At 44.1% G+C, this 18,006-nt stretch overlaps 2 protein-coding genes across 2 annotated transcripts; one reads left to right on the top strand and one right to left on the bottom strand.

Moving 5' to 3' along the window:
* LOC8071280 (putative RNA polymerase II subunit B1 CTD phosphatase RPAP2 homolog) lies at positions 6,285-11,016 on the top strand. Its single transcript, XM_002440493.2, has 6 exons — positions 6,285-6,962; positions 8,546-9,436; positions 9,533-9,735; positions 9,820-10,083; positions 10,246-10,401; positions 10,516-11,016. The coding sequence occupies exons 1-6, from the start codon at positions 6,335-6,337 to the stop codon at positions 10,612-10,614; spliced, it is 2,241 nt and encodes a 746-aa protein (XP_002440538.1). The 5' UTR covers positions 6,285-6,334; the 3' UTR covers positions 10,615-11,016.
* On the bottom strand, positions 11,629-14,512 carry LOC8068186 (probable protein phosphatase 2C 47). Its single transcript, XM_002439185.2, has 4 exons — positions 14,025-14,512; positions 13,006-13,197; positions 12,684-12,919; positions 11,629-12,590 (listed from the first exon to the last, which is right to left on the bottom strand). Exons 1-4 carry the CDS (start codon positions 14,232-14,234, stop codon positions 12,023-12,025), a joined length of 1,206 nt encoding a protein of 401 aa, XP_002439230.1. The 5' UTR covers positions 14,235-14,512; the 3' UTR covers positions 11,629-12,022.

The following is an 18,006-nucleotide window of genomic DNA, read 5'->3' as shown; positions in this document are numbered from 1 at the left end:
CATGCATGCTAATCAGCTAAAAAATATAATACTTACGTTACATGTACTTGCTGATACTGCCGGTTTATTGTTACCAAACCCATAACCATGCACAGATGGATTCCTGAGGCAACAAGCAAGCAAGGCACCACCGTAGCCATCTTTTCTGGTTCCGAATAGGCGAATAGTGCCATGTGACCGATGGGGGCTACTGTTGCTAGTACCGTACCCATCACTTTCCTCCTTATTAATTTAGCAGCATATATACGGCCAAACTTCGTTCCAACTTCCAAACCTATGAGTACGTACAAATGCCTTTGTATATAAATTAAATGTTATATATACTCATAGGACATAAAAATTTAGGCCTATATTTATCTTGAAGAAAGGCAGCTTTTTCATGCACATAAAATGGAATGGTGCTTAGTACTTGTAAATTGTTTGATACAGGTGTACAGCACCAGAATTTAGACTGCAGATTCCTGCAGCTAGCAGGAACACATGAAAGCATCAAACTTTCAGGACATATATATATATATATCTCAGATTCGGGGTCCAAGTACATACATATTTGCTTGTCAACTGGGGCGGCTGTTAACTGGAGATAGATGCGTGATGCTTTTGTCATATGACTACATGATTGCGACGAGATTAATGTACTTGCTTGCATTGTTGTAGCTACACTTAACTAGATAGCGTCTCATCCATGCATGAATCATGATGACGCTCAGATCATTGTTGTAGACTGCTTGTAGTAGTACAACTGGAGTAAGCTTTCCATGGATCATAGCAACTGTAAAAGTTGAGCATTATATTAGTACATCCATAATGTACTTAATCTGACCATAAATTAATAAAATCGTAAAAAGAAGGAAAGATGCTCACATACACCAACATCAAAGGAGTTGATACAACAGCAGCAGCCATCCGCTGGAAAGGTTGCGCCTATATATATGCACGTAATATGCATGTTGGTGCACATTGTTTTTAATAATGTTACAGACCAATAATGATCGTCTTGCAAATTAAAGCTGCTGCTAGAGTTGGGTGTAACAGAGTATACTACTATGTGATAGTCAAGCTTTGGTGCCTTGCACCAGTGTAATCATGATGGCAGTGCCGTGCATTTTTCATTTTCGTCAAGGGTCGACCCATGATCTGAGCGTGTGTGTGTCCTGCTAGCGCTACAACTAGCATGGTTGGTGCGGATATGATATAGACATACATATGCATGATATCTTGGCACCATTATTTCTTTTCCCCTGTTATTTGATTCACCTCAGTTTTAATTTGGCGACTCTACAATTTTGGGAGTAAGGAGAAAGCGCCTACATTTTGCAAGAGATTGACTAACCAACAAAGCAAACGAGGACGATGATGATTTGTGTTAGTAGGATCACTACTTGAAAAAAACAATATATGACATGATGAGTTTTGCTAGTAAAAAATACTTGAGAACTTGAGATTGTAGGATCACCATGAAAACCACTACTATAGAAACAATCATGGTTCTAGAGATGTCATTTATTTTAGACATGCATATTAGATATAAAAACACCCCTAAAATGGTGACCTATAGTCCGTGGGTGTTACACAATTGAATGCCTCTAAAAAATAGAAGCATTTCTAGAAGCGGTTGGAAACAACAACCACGGCTAGAAAAGCGATTTCAACTGCGCTTGGTAGCGTGTCTCACCTCTAAAAATAGGTGAGGCACAAAAAATGGAAATTGCAGACATCTTTTTTAAAATTTTAAACCATTTATGAACCAAAAATATTGAATATAAAATCTATAAAAGTTAATACAAAAGGATAATTATTGTCCTAGGAATCGGTTGGAAACACCAGCTGTCCACACTACATACGCTTGGTTAGAGCCGGTTGAGAAAACCGGCCTACAAATCATTTTTGACTGCCCCATAATAATGTTCTGTGTAGCAGTGACCCAACTTGAAAAATAGATGCTTGACGATGAGACTTGTTATTAGTAGAGATAAGATGAGACAGTGAGATCACGATGGTTGGCTTGATGTATATATCTCTCCTCTTTTTTTTAAAAAAAAAAATTGTGGCTATAACTTGGATTTGTATGATTGTCATTTGCTTGTCCGTTTTATTAATTTAAACTTGGTACTGCCTCTAGTTAGCTAGGACTGTGGCCACATGCTTCGTGCAGTGATCCCCCCTAGAGGCACTATATCTAGTTGTATATGCTTGCTCATTAGGAACACTACCGCTGCTGCTACTGTGAAATTATTGCTCTGCTCCGGAAATAGGAATTGGCTTGTTCTGTACAAACTGCTAAACCAGGCTTGTCGTGGGCCGGCCATGATAGATTAGCGTCAACTGTAAAGCTGAAGCTAGCATTATCCATTGCTTAACTTAGACATAGTATAGGAAAAAAGGAAGTTAAAGAAACACATATACCGACAAAGCACCCTGCTTTTTTTAGTAAAACAAAATAACAAAGCCATCTGGAAAACAAAGCTAGAGGTAGCTATAGTGTGTTTCTCTAAAAAGGAAAAAAGGTAGCCATGTTCATGAAAGCATGCAAATGCATATAGACTTATAAACTATGCTCATGATGCAATCATGCGTCTCCATTAGATAAGATAAAGCTGCTGCTTGCACATATCTTAGGGCGTTCTCAATGGTTAGCTATTATGATATGGACAATCAAAAAGTAAGAGAGAGTAGTCAACAGCCACGAGCAAATAGTCTATTTATTTCGCGTAGTACGTCTAAGAATATGAGAAAATGACACGTGAATCCAATAGTACATAAAAGAATAAATATATATATAATAGTCTTATCTTTTATCTCTCACCTCTACATAAGCTAACTACATAGATAGCACCCATTGGCGGACTCAGGGGGGCTAGGGTGGCTGCAGCCCCCCTCTTGGACTCAAAATTTTTTTAACAGATTTTCTTTTTAGCAAAAGACTCTATGTATTTGGTATTTTTCTATGTTTATCTTATGAATCTTTGCTTTTGAGCACTTTGAATCAATATTGAATTATCAATCTTAGCTATATCTATTAGTGTACTGGATTGAGCGAGCAAAAAAAATTTAGCTATATTATTTAGCTCCCCTCTTGGTCCGTTTCTGGGTCCGCCACTGATAGCACCATTGTGGACGCCCTTAAGAGCAGGTACAATAATGGCCTTATAGCCAAGCTAATGCTGATGTGGAGGAGAGAAGAGAGGAGAGAATGATAGCTTGGCTCTTATGTAAGCACCAAGCTGGGCACGGATGCATAGGTAGTGGTGGGTCCAAATAACAAGTGTTGTGAGAAGGAATAGAAAAAAAAAGTGTTTTTGAGACAACTTATTGTATAACTTGGCTCTAATCACTTGGCTTATAGCCAAGTACTTGGCTCTATTATTGATTTTGCTCTAATAGACAACATATTGTTTACCTGCTAGCACCAATAACGATGGCGCCGTGCATCTTCCATGATCAGCTCGATATGTGTGATGCATGTGGTCAAGCTAGGACTCGAGCAAGGCAGGCCGGCAGCAAGTGTGGATCGCTGCTGACACAAGTTGGCGCCCCGGCAGAGCACTGATCTTGACACGCGATTTGCTCGTCAGTTCACCGGCCCGTTTTGGCGACTTCCATTTCCATCAGTAAGAAAAAAAAAAGCCGGTCTTTTCATCAACCAATCAAACCAAAACAGTCCTAGCATTTGCTATATTCCAGGAGCCTGAATTTTTAGATGTTTCCTGATAAATTCTTACACATTCATCAACTAGTACAATTAAACGGGACAACTCACAAGAGGATAATTCATAGACACACAACAAAATTACATGCATGTTGTCAGAACAATGGTAAAAGAAACCAGGCACCTAATATTTGTGTGACGATGGTGACCTAAAAGGAGATATATATCATGTCATGGCATGATGATGCACACACTTCTAGCATTGGTGTGGACCGGCTAAATGTGTGTGCAGCACACTGTGCCACCTTTTTCCCTTTTGTAAGGTGAGACATCGCTTTATTTCCATCTGTATATTTTTTGGTTGCTGTGGCGTCTATGTTGAGAGCAACTAGCTAAGGCCTTGTTGGCAAAATTTTTTGGTTTCAGATACTATAGCATTTTCGTTTATATTTGATAAATATTGTCTAATTATAAATTATAGTTAATGCTCCATGCATGTATCGTAAGGTTAAAAGATTCGTCTCACAAATTACAGACAAATTGTATAATTAATTTTTATTTTCGTCTATATTTAATGTTTCATGCATGTGCCATAAAATTCAATGTGACAAGGAATCTTGAAAATTTTTAGATATTTTTTAACTAAACAAGGCCTAATAAGGCTAGGACGTGGGCGTGCACTAGCTCACTGCTCACTCACCCGCTCACTCACGCCAGCAGAGATGCTATTTCAGATGCATGGTGGAGTAAGGTAGGATTGGGTAGCTAGCTTGGACAAATCAGGGAGAGCTGTCGTGGAGCACTACATGATACACAAGTGTCGGTCACAATTGGGAGTTCATTCTGAGTGCACTGCTGTGTGGCATGCACCGTACCTTGAATTAGCTGCCCAATCCATTCTAATTAAGGATGTCCTGTGAAGTTTCCAGATCCTGACCCGGCCATTTTCAATTCAGAAACGTTGATCACATGCATGAAGGAGAAATAATACAAGAAAACTTTTTACATACAGACAAGACCCTTTTGTCTTCTTTTTTGTATCTCAAGCAGGGGCAGATCCAGAGTACATAATAATTTGGCTGGTGAATTTGGCCTTTTTTTACATAGTGATCATTGATGTCATCACTTGTGTTAAGAACATGATCATCACTCTTGTTTTTCCTTAGGTCAATAATTAACATTTTAACCAAGGATTTCAAAAAAATCTATTATATTGCTGTCAAGTCTGCACCAAATTAAAATGCCATGGCTTCGCTCTTGAACGCACGTACCCATGAAGGAGGTGTTGTTCACTGTTAATTGGGTGCAGCTGCAACCAGCACCACTGTGCGAAGCTCTAACGAGTTTAATGAAAACATTTCCGAGGGAGGAAAGTTGTGAAGCATCTGATCTATTCCTTCCCTCATCACATAACCCTTAATTAGACCACACCGCCTCCACCTCCAACCCCACCTTAAAAAGAGAGTGAAGTATATTTCCCCCGTCTAGACAGGTTATAAATTAGAGTAAAAACAAAAATCTAGCCCTACTACCCCAAACTTGTAAACCATATACCATGAAATAATCTACCAAAATCAAACAAATTACTCGCTTCGCTAGTTTAAAGTGGTTCCAAGGTAGTTCTGCTGATGTATCGTATGGGACCTATGAGTTTCGTTCTCCACTTTCTCCCCCTCTCACTGACAGGTAGATCCCACCCATTATCGCCCATCTCTCTCTTCTCTCCTCTCTCTCTCTCTCTCTCTCTCTCTCCACAACATTGTTGCTTCATCTTGCACGCTGTCGTCTCCTATGTGACATCCGACGTAGTTTGAAATTTGTCCATTGTGGCAAACATGTGTTGATGTCAGTGAGGTTGAGTGCCACCTTGTTATTGATGGTGACTTAGAACTATATATGGCCATGCAGCTCGCGGCCCTGTGGCCTAGGCCGAGCACGGCCCAAGGGAACAGGCTATGCCTAGGCCGCCACCCAAGCACGCGGCACGACTCGTCCCAAAGCTCGGCCTATGAAAATGAAATGTTGTGTAGTTGTGACTTGTATATATATGCTGTTAATTGTTATACTGGTAAAAATGATAAACAATTGATGGAAATGTTGAAGTGTTTCAGCACTTTGTGAAAATATTGACGAAAATGAGTTGTTTTTAGCTTGACGGGTCGTGCCTTAAGCCGAAGGCCAGACACGAAGCCGTAGAGGCACGGCCCGCTAGGCACACGGCCCGTAGTGGCCCGATAACCTACGGCACGACACGATGTCAGGCTGTGTCGCCCAGCATGACCTGTTAGACATATATATACTTAGAACAACATATAAAGCTCATAGTCCATACCAGCAACTAATGATGGCCAAAAAAAAACCTGAGTGGAAACGGAATTGGGCCATGCAAATCTCATTGTCGTCTTCGTGCAAGTTACGCACGTGGGCCAGAGTTTGGGCCACCAAACTATAACCCGTCCGTTTGCCTTCCCTTGAGATTTTTGGGCCTCACAAAAGCCCACCAGGGAAGCCTAACAAAAAGCCCGAGTCTGTCAAGAAAAAAAAACAAAGAGGCCGAGCCCAAGCACGCCACAAACCGCCTTACTAGCACGAGCCCAAAAAGCCCGAGTCGCTCGCTGCTGCCGCTTCCCTTCAACTCATTTGCCCAAACCCCTCGCCGCCTTCTGCGAACCTTCTCTTCCGACGATGAGCTCCCCGGCCGCCGCCGCCGCGGCGGAGGCGCCGCGAACGGTGGCCTCAGCGGTGCTGCGCATCCAGATGGCGCTGCTGGACGGCGCCGCGGCGTCAAACGAGGCGCTCCTCCACGCGGCCGCCTCCGCGCTGCTCTCCCGCGCCGACTACGACGACGTCGTCACCGAGCGCACCATCGCCGACGCCTGCGGCAACCCCGCGTGCCCCAACCCTCTCCCCTCCTCCTCCTCCGCCGCCGCCGCCACGGGGCCACGCTTCCACATCGCCCTCAGCGAGCACCGCGTCTACGACCTCGAGGAGGCGCGCAAGTTCTGCTCCGACCGCTGCCTCGTCGCCTCCAAGGCACTGGCCGCCTCGCTCCCGCACGACCGGCCCTATGGGGTCCCGCTCGACCGGCTCGCTGCGGTTGTCGCGCTCGTCGAGGGCGCCGCCGCTGCCGGGGACGGGAGCGGGTTAGGGTTTCAGGGCGTGGATGGGAATGTGAAGATGAAGGACGAGGGAAGGAAGGTGGAGATCAAGGAGAAGGAGGTCGCCGGGGCTGGGGAGGTTTCGCTGCAGGACTGGATTGGGCCCTCCGATGCCATTGAGGGTTATGTGCCGCGCCGTGACCGCAGTGCCCATGGTGAGTATTCTATACTTTGCTTGCCCATGATTGCATTTTATTATTTCGTAAAACTTCAATTGATTGAATGATGGAAGCGCGAGAACAGCCTGATGGTGTTAGTGTCCTGTCCTAATGCTGAAGTATTGCATAGTGATATTTTGCTTTAGTATTGCAGTTTAAGTATTTGGTCATACATATTGCCATAGGTGATCGCTCATGAATAACTTGGGTAGTCTGAATTGGTTTCCAGAATAAGATATGAATCTAGGTTAATCTTGTTACCTTTTACAAATAGTCTTTACCCGTGGTTGGAATTAGTAAAGTTTACTTGCAACCTGTTACCTGTCAGTACCTCTAGTTAGCGACCTCTTTGTATACACGGTTCAAAAAGGCACTACTAGGTGCTCGCCTAGGCACGCTTCCGCGCTAGGCGGAGGGGTGCCGCCTCACCTATGGGGGTACGCAGAGGATAGGCGCTACCGGGAGGCGGGCGTACCGCCAGTGTGGCCAGGAGTCGGCAGGCGACGATCAGAGGCTGGGGCACGGCTGGGAGGAAGGCAGGCTGCGGGTGCAGCTGTGAGGGAGGGCGGATGCTGATGTCCGGCAGCAGATGCCGGCGTTACGGGCGGCAGCGGAGACGGAGGGAGGAGTCGCACGTCACCGGAGACGGAGAAGGAGAGAGGAGGCGCGTCGGAGGAGGGAGGAGCGGGCGGCGTTGGAGAAGCAGGGAAGGGAGGCGGAGCGTGCGGTGGGAGGGCGATGGTTGGATGGATAAGGTGGAAGGGGTGGATAATGTGTGCTGGGCTTTTTTTATTGGCCTTTCTTCCAACTTTAGGTCCACAGATCTCTTATTTCTTCTTTTACTTAAGGTAATTTAAGGTAATACATATGTATCTGTATAAACATTAAAACGCCTAGGCTCGCTTAGGCTCTAGGCGGTGGGTCACATGAAAACTATGTCGGTGAAAGGAATCAAACTCAATGTTACCTGCATATTGTTGATATGATTGTGTCTATGGTGATTGATGCGTGCAATCCGCAAATGTAGGTGTTTTTGTTTAAGTGTATCAAGTAGTAGAAGTTAAAGAAAATAGAATAATATAGCCTGTTGGTCAAGGATTTTCTGACTCTTACTCCATTCCTTTGAATGGAGGTGTTACAAATCTGCAAAACAGTAGGAAAAAATTGACCAGGTCACTTCACCCCTTGCAATTTAGTCAGTGCACTTGATTTAATATCTCTACTGCTGCATTTACACGTCATAACTTTGCTACTGATGCAGTTCAGCCTGCACCTTGCAGCACACTGAAAATTTATAGGGTCCTCAGCTTTGCTTAAGAGTGTTGTATTATTTTTCTTAGCAAAATTGCACACTAAAACTTTAATCTGGGTTCTGCAAGCATCTTTGGGTTGATATAGATTTGGCACACTAATTTTCTGGTCACTGGTGTAAGTAACAATGTTTACCAGAGTAACGGTAGTTTTACTTGCAGGCACATTTCTGTACATGAAAGGATGCTTATCTCCATTCTTGCCCTTTGTTCGACCTGTCTTAAATTTCGAACAATTGAAGATACAGTGAGCTTATGTTCTGTTTTCAGGGCAAAAGCCACAGGCTGAGCAGAATAAAGTTGCTGGATCTGATCTGTCCAGAACTAAGAATGTGGATGATAGGACTGCTGCTCCTAGTGAAGATGGCATGACAAGTCCACTTTCATTGGTTGAAACACACATGAGCGCTGAAGTAATGGCTGAGAGAATGGGCGACCTGGTTCTTGGTGAGAATACAAAGACACTTAGTAGAAAGAAGAAAACCAAAACCCCATCAAAGATGATGGAGCAAGAGGAAGATGACAGTATGCTGTCATCTTGCATATCTGATTCTATTGCCAAGCAGCTCGAGGATGTAGTTTTGGAAGAGAGAAAAGGCAGTAAGAAAAATAAAGTGAGTAAAGCATCATCGAGGACACATAAGAGTAAGTCTAGAAAAAGGCCTGCTGGAAGCGATGGCCACGAGGTGGACTTCACGAGTACCATCATTATTGGGGATGCTTCGACAAACAGGGAGGAAAGTGCTATGAATCAGTATAACTATTTGTCAAGTTCTGTATTGGTAGACAATCATCCCTCGTCATCTCAATCTTCAGCAAAAGATTCAACGCAAGCTTATGCTGAACAACTGTGCGAAGAATTCAGTGAAGCAGTGAACATAGGAAATGATGAGACAACTGATGAAAAGATGAGGCCTGCATTGAAGCCTTCGTTGAAAGTTACTGGGTCTAAGAGCGGTAGACAGTCTGTTACGTGGGCAGATGAGAATGGAAGTGTCCTAGAAACTAGCAAAGCATATGAAAGCCCCTCAAGTAGCATAAAACAACCCAACGAAGGCATAGACAGTTCACTAAGGCGTGCATCTGCAGAGGCATGTGCTGCAGCACTTATTGAGGCAGCAGAAGCTATTTCTTCAGGCACAGCAGAAACAGAAGATGCAGGTGAGCATGTATTCATTTTATTCCCACGGTTGCTATTCTTTGAGGTACACAACTTTTGTTATTGATTGGTACTGATGCAAGCCTCTCTAATGTCAGTTTCAAAGGCTGGAATCATCATTCTGCCTGACATGCTTAACCAGAAAGAATATGGCGATGCCAAAAACAATGGCGGAGATGATGACCCTGAGATAGATAGGGATGTTATCAAGTGGCCTAAGAAACCTGTACTTTTGGATACAGACATGTTTGAAGTTGACGATTCTTGGCATGACACGCCTCCAGAAGGTTTTAGTCTAACTGTAAGTATTATTAAGAAGGAAAAAAATAAATACCAGTTTTGCTTCTTTTAATTCAGTCTCAGCATGATGTACATTTCTTTTCAGCTGTCTGCTTTCGGAACAATTTGGGCTGCGCTATTCGGATGGATATCCAGGTCATCTTTGGCCTATGTGTATGGGCTTGAAAGGGGTTCAGTGGAAGAGTTGTTGATTGCCAATGGGAGGGAATATCCTGAGAAGATAGTTCTGAAGGATGGGCTCTCATCGGAGATTAGAAGAGCTCTAGATTCTTGTGTTTGTAATGCTGTGCCAGTACTCATATCAAACTTGAGGTTGCAGATACCGGTTTCAAAATTGGAGATTACTTTGGTATGTGTCAACTTTACCAAGCAGATAATATCATACCTTTTCAAAATAAGACTGCTAGCTTCATGCTGGTGGCTGACAGTTATATTGGCCTTAACACATGAAACTACACCGTGTATGTGCTTGCTTTTGGATTATCTAATGTGAGCCTTGCTTTGCCACCAGGGCTACTTGATTGACACAATGTCTTTCGTTGAAGCCCTGCCTTCTCTGCGATCAAGGCAGTGGCAGGCTGTGGTTCTGGTAATGCTTGATGCCCTCTCTGTTCACCAGCTTCCTGCCCTTGCTCCAGTCTTTTCAAATTCGAAGCTTGTGCAAAAGGTGAGTACCCGATTTTACTTTTCACTGAAGATTTTTGTGCTTACTTGAATAATGTATCTTATTTTGCTTTGGTGACATCTGAGTTCTTTCCCCAATCGATGATGTGCGATGCAGATGTTGAATGCCGCTCAGGTTAGCAGAGAGGAGTATGACTCCATGGTGGACCTGTTCCTCCCTTTTGGAAGATCCGTCCAGGCCACCACACCCATGTAGCCCAAACGAGAAGCCGTGTGAATCTGTATTCTGAAAGCTGCGTGAATCGCCTGCTACTCTTCGTAGGATCTGATCTGATATTTGGCTGAACTGACAGAGTAAATACAAGTCGCTGTCTAGTAGTACGAGTCATGGTTATCTGTTGAACAAACTGCCCACTGGCAATTACAGTGAGGCTGAAAGACTTGCGACCTTGACGCCTGCTTGTCGGCTTGCCATATTCCCTCAGCATCTGCGTAGGCTGTGAGAACAGACAATCTTTACTGTCATTCTCAGAGGCTGTTGTTAGCTTTAGTGTGGGGAGAGCAAAAGATAACTTACACGGATGTTTGGCAGTAATTTACAAGCCTTTGGACCTGAACTCTTCACTCTGCTGTTTATCCCTGAGTTTTACTTGTTATATACTCTCCGTGTTCCAAATTATTTCTGGCTATATATATATAGTTAAAGCTATGTAAGTAGATATAGCATATATATCTAGAAATATATATAATTTGGAACGGTGAGTATGTAAAAATTGTGGATTTGGCAGCCGAAGCTGTCGTGTCTCCTACACGACTTATCTACCCCGGTTTGTCGCCGGAATTGCGTGCGATTGGCACAGGTGCGCACTAGTCCACTCCCATCTGCTACCTGCTCGACTCCCATTTGCGTAGTCAAATGCAGTGGCTGTGCAGCCCGCTCTGCTCTACTTTTCTCACTGATGACTGAAGTTGGCGGCTCAGGTATAAACACATCCAAACATAGACTCTTGTGCCTTTGCAATTGGCCATGCCATCTTATCTCCAAGACGTAGAAAGCAACTTTGCTTGAAAGGCCCCTTCTGTAGTTGGTGCAATGGTGCCATTGGCATTAGTGAAACGCATGCTCTTACGGCTTCACGTCGCCTCAAGGCTGTTCACTGTTTCTAGTTAACCTCTTTGCCTCATGTATGAGCCGCCATCTCTCTGTTCAGTAGCCCCAACGGCCAACGGCCAATCTGCTGCAATTCCAGCATCACAACAGAACCAAACATGGAAGAAGGTAGTGGCAATGGAGCATGCCATCAACATCATCATCATACATATATGTACAACAGAGAGGTGGTGCTAACAATAACATCAACGACTAAATAACAAGGATGAAAGAAAGAAAGAAAGAACAAAGTGAAAAATAACCTACAAAACTGCTGGCTGCTGCTACAGCTGACCTGCCTACGTAATCCGCAGCCGCCTCTCAACAAATGGCCCAGCGCTCATCATGCGTCAACCAGTGTTGTCAGCATAGTATTTACACATCCCGAACCCAACCTCCTCCACACTCAAGCAGCCGCTGCCGCCGCCCTCTAGCGGTGGTCGGTCTCCAGCCAGCTCCTCAAGTTCTCCCTCTAGCGGTGGTCGGTCTCCAGCCAGCTCCTCAGGTTCTCCCTCTAGCGGTGGTCGGTCTCCAGCCAGCTCCTCAGGTTGCACAGTGCCTCCGTCGACAGGCCCTTGCAGCTCCTGGGCCTCACGGGCTGCTCCTGCTGTTGTGATCCCATCTCCGATGCGAAGCACACCACAATGACCGTGAGGTTGTCCGCCGTCTCCAGCCGCTTGGCCTCCATCACGAGCTCCCTCGCGCACCGGGCAGGGTCATCGTGCTGCCGCAGGCCCCGCCGTACGAGGCTCACCGCGTGCTGGCTCGTCATCACGTCCCAGATGCCATCACAGCCCATGATGAGGAACTCGTCGTCCTCGCCCAGCGTCGCCTGCCGGAACTCGGGCTCCGCAATGAGCGGGGACACCGACGCGTCGGGCGTCTTCATGTCCCAGTCGCCTAGGGCGCGCGTCACCGAGAGGACCCCGTTGAGGTAGCCATCCTCAATGTACCCTCCGGATGCCGCGACCCTCTCGCACTCCTCGACATAGTTTGCGCGGTGGTCTCGAGACATCTCCATCGCGACTCCTTTTCGGCATAAGACCGCACGGCAGTCACCAGCGTTTGCAACCAGTAGTTGCCTGCAAGGAGGGGAAAGCACAGGAATGTTTGAGACAAGAACAATGTGGCTCAAGTGATTCGAAATGCTATCACTGCTCTACAGCTAATTATACCTCCCAAAGACTAATGCAGTGAGCGCAGTGGTTCCAGATGAGCGGCTGATGTCCAAATCATCAGCCAGAGCAAGATCTGCCTGCAGGAAAGCTCTGCGGACAGAGCTCTCAACAGACTGAACGTACATCTCATCGACTTGAGATGCTTGTGGGAACTCACTATCCTCGAATAAGAACCTCATTGCATGCCTTTTCATGTAGGCTGCGGCATCCGGACCGCCATGGCCATCAAAAACCTAAAACACAGGGATACAATCAGTTAGGCATGGCAGTGTTTTAACACCAAGTGCTGGAGAGGTAATTTACAGATAAAATGACTTACCCCATAGAAGGCACTAGGCAAAGGGCAGACCAACAGTGAGCCAAGATGAGCAGAAAGATCATCTATCCTGATGTGTTCATCCTCCATGTACCTCCTAGGCCCAATATCGGCAAAGCTACCAGATCGAATGGTGGGCACAAACTGTAGCACGTCCATAGACACACTTGGTGCAGCATCAGGCTGCTCCAACCCCTATATCACACACAAAAAAAACAATTAGTGCCTTAATCGTTGAATGGTAGAAAGCAGTAAGAAGAACAGTCCATTGTTGCATCCTAATTAGTAAGAAGAACAGCCCATTGTTGCCTCCTAATTCACAAAATAAACACCGTGTGTCAAGGCCAAACTATCTCAGTTTCCAAAAAGTTCCTTCGTCTACGCAGTTGACAAATTACGCACCTAAACAGGTGAGAACATGCCACATACTGCACATATGGTTCACCCACTAATAGCCCACTACATGCTGATGAATCAGGTTAAGAAAGTAGAACAGCAAATCTTTTATTGCATTAACAGGCAAGCAGTATATAAATGACCAGATTAAGAACCACTAAGCCAAACTCAACTGGGTAATCTGAACTAGTGCAAAAGCACGCATAAAACTAAACTCAACCACCACCAAACACTACTAGAGACATGTATGTATGGGTCCAATAATTCACCACCCACTTTTCTGAACCCTGATGAGGCCTACAACTGTGCAACCACCACACTAGAGCTCCTCCCCTCAAGAAAGGAGCTACTACTTTTTGGCAAGCAAGTGTATCAGCCTTTTGCATCCACGAGCAGATCTTTTTTCCCCCCAAATCGAGAAAAAGGAAGATGAAAAGAGGGACTCCCTGAGCTTGTCCTACACACTTGAAGAACAGTAGCACAACAGTAGTAGTAATTAATCGGTAGTAACAACACCTAACATGAAATTTGATTTGCAAACTTACAAGCAAGAAATTTCGGCTAAAATGTTTCCAGTCAGAGATAGATTTTTTTTTTCACCAGTAGGCTGAGCTTGAGGAACTCACCATGAGAGGCACCTCCACGGCGACCTCGACCTCGACCTCGACCTCGACCTCGACTTCAACCCCGACCTCCGCGGGCGCGGCTACGGCCGCCGCCGCCGCCGCGGACATCCCGACGACGTCTTCAACCCCTTTTGTCGTCACGCACCGGTGGTACTGCACCTCTAGCACCGGCACGGGGGTCTGATGCATCACCTCCGCCTCGGCCACCATCTCCGCACCTCTCAGCAGACTCAACTACTCCCGGTCCAAGACGACCGCCGCCGCCGTTGCCTCGCCGTCAACCAGACACCGCCCGATCCGCGAGCCGACCCGCCGAAAAGAGCACGTAGACCTCCGAACGCCGCCGTCGTTGTACGATCTGAGGTGCGGGAGAGGAACGGCAATCGATCCCCGATGGTTCCCAGGGGCACGACAGGACACGGTTTCTTGATCTGAGCAGGAGGAGGACGCGACGAACAAGCGAGGGGGGAGAAGAGAAGAAATGCGGAGACGGGAGGGGGGTGGTTGTTATTTAACCGTGGCGTTGGCGTGCGCGGAGGTGACCGGCGGCGACCGGGTGGGGGTGGTTTGGTGACCGGGTGGTGGCAGTGCGTTTCGGGGCGCGGGGACGCGGCTGCGGCACGGACACGTGGCCGTCGCCTGCCCGTGTGATTGGGTGCCGTTGCCGACCACGCCACGGTTTTCTCTTTTTTTTTCTTTTCCCCTTGGTTTTTAGGAGGTTAATTTATGATAAATATTAGTGCTGGGCTTTATTTTAAATAAAAAATGTGCATTTAAATTTTTTGTTGTGGATATTGGTGGTTTATTGCGGTTGTCGAAGTGGATTGCGGTTGTCGAAGTGGTTTAAGGGTGTGTTTGGTTGGCAGCCAAAATACGTCACTCGGTAAACTGCGGCTGCCTGAAGTTGTTGTTTGGTTCTCGTCCACGCTTTGGCCACCATAGGTTTTTCTCTCGTTGTTTTGCTCATCTTCCTTGTCGTTTAGTGTATACTAATTTATGGCGAGACTGTGACGAATGTGGCATACTTTATGGACACCACGGTTATGGCTACGCCATTTAGGAGTGGCCAACACTGGTCGGGAACCAAGCAGCCCCTAAGTTTGGTAAAAAAAAAACGTGTTTCTAGTTCGATGAGAACATGTTTCTTTTTTAACTCCTTGCAAAGGAAAAGAAATATTTCTATCTCGGTGTGGTTACCGGATCGAGTTACACCATTTAACTTGCTAGTGGTAATAGCTTCAGCCCATGTCACTGTGCTTGTTTCCGTTCTTAACACAACTACCTAACTAGCTGCTGGCCGGCTAATAACAATATTATATATAATAAAATAAAATGCAGACCGCCAGGTGATATATATGCCCTTGTTTTTTGGCGGGAAAAGAGTGGACGAGTGAGCACTAGCTGAGCGTAGAAGCGAAGTGTTTCTTGCACGGCAACGAGTGAACCTCTTGGTCGTCCCATAATCTGGGTCTAATTTTGAGATAACTTAGAAAATTAGTCTGAGTTAAGTTGCATTTGTTGATTTCCTACAACGATTAATTGAAATTTTTACCTTTAGATTTTACTCCCTGCATTCTAAATTATAAAATGTTTTGACATTTAATTTATACATATGTTGATTTTTCTATGTATCTATATATACATTGATGTGTTGATATATAGTGAAACCAATAAATTAAAAAAAAAAACCAAAACATTTTATAAGTTGAAATGAAGGAAGTAGTTCTTTTCAATTCTATTTTCCTGGCTTTATTTTACTTTTTACCCCCAAAAATATATATCTTAATATCAGAGAGAGCGTACTTATAACTCGCAATGTACGTTAGCTGCAATGTAGTATGTACTACGTGTCTACGTCAACATATATGGTAATAGCCAATTTTTCAAAATTATCGACCGGACGGACACACATACAAGTACAGTACGGAGCAGACGCGGTGGTGGACGCACCAAGAGCACACATGCATGTCCCTCTTTTATTTTCATTTATTTATTTTTCTGCATAAACAAAGGCCTTGTTCAGATGTGAATTTTTTTAGATTTTGATACTGTAGCATTTTTGTTTTTATTTAACAAATATTATCCAATTATGGAGTAAGTAGGCTTAAAACATTCGTCTCGTAATTTACAAACAAACTGTGTGTAATTAGTTTTTGTTTTCATCTATATTTAGACCTTGTTTAGATGCGAAAATTTTTTGGATTTCGCTACTGTAGCACTTTCGTTTGTTTGTGGTAAATATTGTCCAATCATAAACTAACTATGGTTAAAAGATTCGTCTCGTGATTTACAGGCAAACTGTGTAATTAGTTTTTGTTTTCGTCTATATTTAGTGCTTCATGCATGTGCCGCAAGATTCGATGTGATGGTGAATCTTGAAAACTTTTTGAATTTTGGTGGGAACTAAACAAGGTCTTACTGTTTCATGCATGTGCTGTAAGATTTGATGTGACGGAGAATCTTGAAAAGTTTTTGGTTTTTTAGGTGAATTAAACAAGGGCAAAATCAAAGCGGCGACAAGAACATCGTCCTCAGGAGTTACTACTGCGATCGATGCCTATCTATTTTCCTATCTCAGTAGTCAAAGCAGTCATGCTGTTGGATGGTATGAATTTATTAGAATGGACCTTTGTAGGCAAATAGTTATATGTTTCTCCCCAACTCGTGCTGAAAATACTCATGTCGTGCTGATAACAAAGGTGTTAGAGCATCTTCAAGAGCACCTCCGCCCAAAAGAAATACAAGGCATGGACCTAAACATTGTTGAACTCTTGAGGAGTAAGTATACAGTTCTATTTGGTTCGAGAATAAAGTGTGATAGAATGATCTTGTCCCTAGTTAAGAGATAGAATAGTCTTGTATCCTGTTTGGTTGAAGTGGACTAGGTCCATAATCTCATAATCTCTTGTTTGAATGGGTGGAAGTGGTGGTCATCCCTGAAAGTTTGAATGAAAAAAAAAAAGCACTTTGCGTAGAAGATTTAAATTTTTCTATACAACTAATTCTGCATGATTTGTTTGGTCATGCAGAGCTTGAGCCGAGCTCGCAAGGGTGCAAGATCCAAAGGATGCAAGGGTGCACGCACAAGTCAGCATGCATGCAAGAAAACTCATGCAACCAGGCTCAACTCAGACTGGTTGAGATATAATATGAGCTAGGCAACAAGTATTCAAGTAACCGGTCACGTCCTTAGACAATGAGAATTTATTTAGTTTACAGCGATGTTTTGAGCACCGCTCCCTCTATATTCATGTCGGACGTTTTGAAGGTTCAAGTCAAACTTTTAAAACTTTGATTATTATCATTTTTAAAAAGCTAGTCTAGAAACCTAAAGATCATATGGATAGATTTTGTCACGAAAAGCTCCTTTGTCTATAAAAGCATAAATTTGTTACCATGTTCATTTTATACTCTAATAGAAAACAGTAGTCAAAACTATGTTTTTGAGACCATGTCATTGTCTAAAAAATCAAGTATTTACAAAACTAGAGGGAGTATTACCTTTGCACACTTGCTCTTTTGTCATAAACGCTTTGATTTGACCCTCCATTTTTATAAGGCATGCACTCATTCCAAGAGTCATACACCATGTAAACTTCAATTGAAATCATATAAATTTTTTCATACAAAACTTTTGTCATTACACTCACATTTGAGTATTCTTATTATATGATTTCAGTCCACAAACATTGAATTATCTTTTTTTTAGTGAGGCACACATGCTACTTAAGATTAAACTTTTTAATCACTATCAGCAAATAGAAATTTCTTGGGGGTTCACGACCATGATTTCCTTGAGTACCAAAATCAAACCACTGAGGAATTAATCATTTCATTGGTGGTTGTAATAAATTTCCAAGGTAATTTGTATCCTTGGGGTTTCCACTCGGCCTCCAAGTAAATGTGTAATTTTTTCTTGAGTGTTATTGTGAACCGTTAAGGAAACAACCATTTCCTTAAGTGCTATTGTAAACCACCAAGG

Source organism: Sorghum bicolor, chromosome 9 (assembly GCF_000003195.3).
Source record: "Sorghum bicolor cultivar BTx623 chromosome 9, Sorghum_bicolor_NCBIv3, whole genome shotgun sequence".
Taxonomy (NCBI): domain Eukaryota; kingdom Viridiplantae; phylum Streptophyta; class Magnoliopsida; order Poales; family Poaceae; genus Sorghum; species Sorghum bicolor.
The sequence above is the reverse complement of the archived record's forward strand: the minus strand, read 5'-3'. Positions and strand labels throughout refer to the sequence as shown.

Coding starts and splice junctions, on each gene's coding strand:
- LOC8071280 (XM_002440493.2), top strand. CDS start 6,335: ATGAGCTCCCCGGCCGCCGCCGCCGCGGCGGAGGCGCCGCGAACGGTG. Junction 9,437..9,532: donor AGCAGAAACAGAAGATGCAG/GTGAGCATGTAT, acceptor CTCTAATGTCAG/TTTCAAAGGCTGGAATCATC. Junction 10,402..10,515: donor ATTCGAAGCTTGTGCAAAAG/GTGAGTACCCGA, acceptor TGTGCGATGCAG/ATGTTGAATGCCGCTCAGGT.
- LOC8068186 (XM_002439185.2), bottom strand. CDS start 14,234: ATGGTGGCCGAGGCGGAGGTGATGCATCAGACCCCCGTGCCGGTGCTA. Junction 12,920..13,005: donor TGCCTAGTGCCTTCTATGGG/GTAAGTCATTTT, acceptor CCTGTGTTTTAG/GTTTTTGATGGCCATGGCGG. Junction 12,591..12,683: donor ACTGCATTAGTCTTTGGGAG/GTATAATTAGCT, acceptor CCCTCCTTGCAG/GCAACTACTGGTTGCAAACG.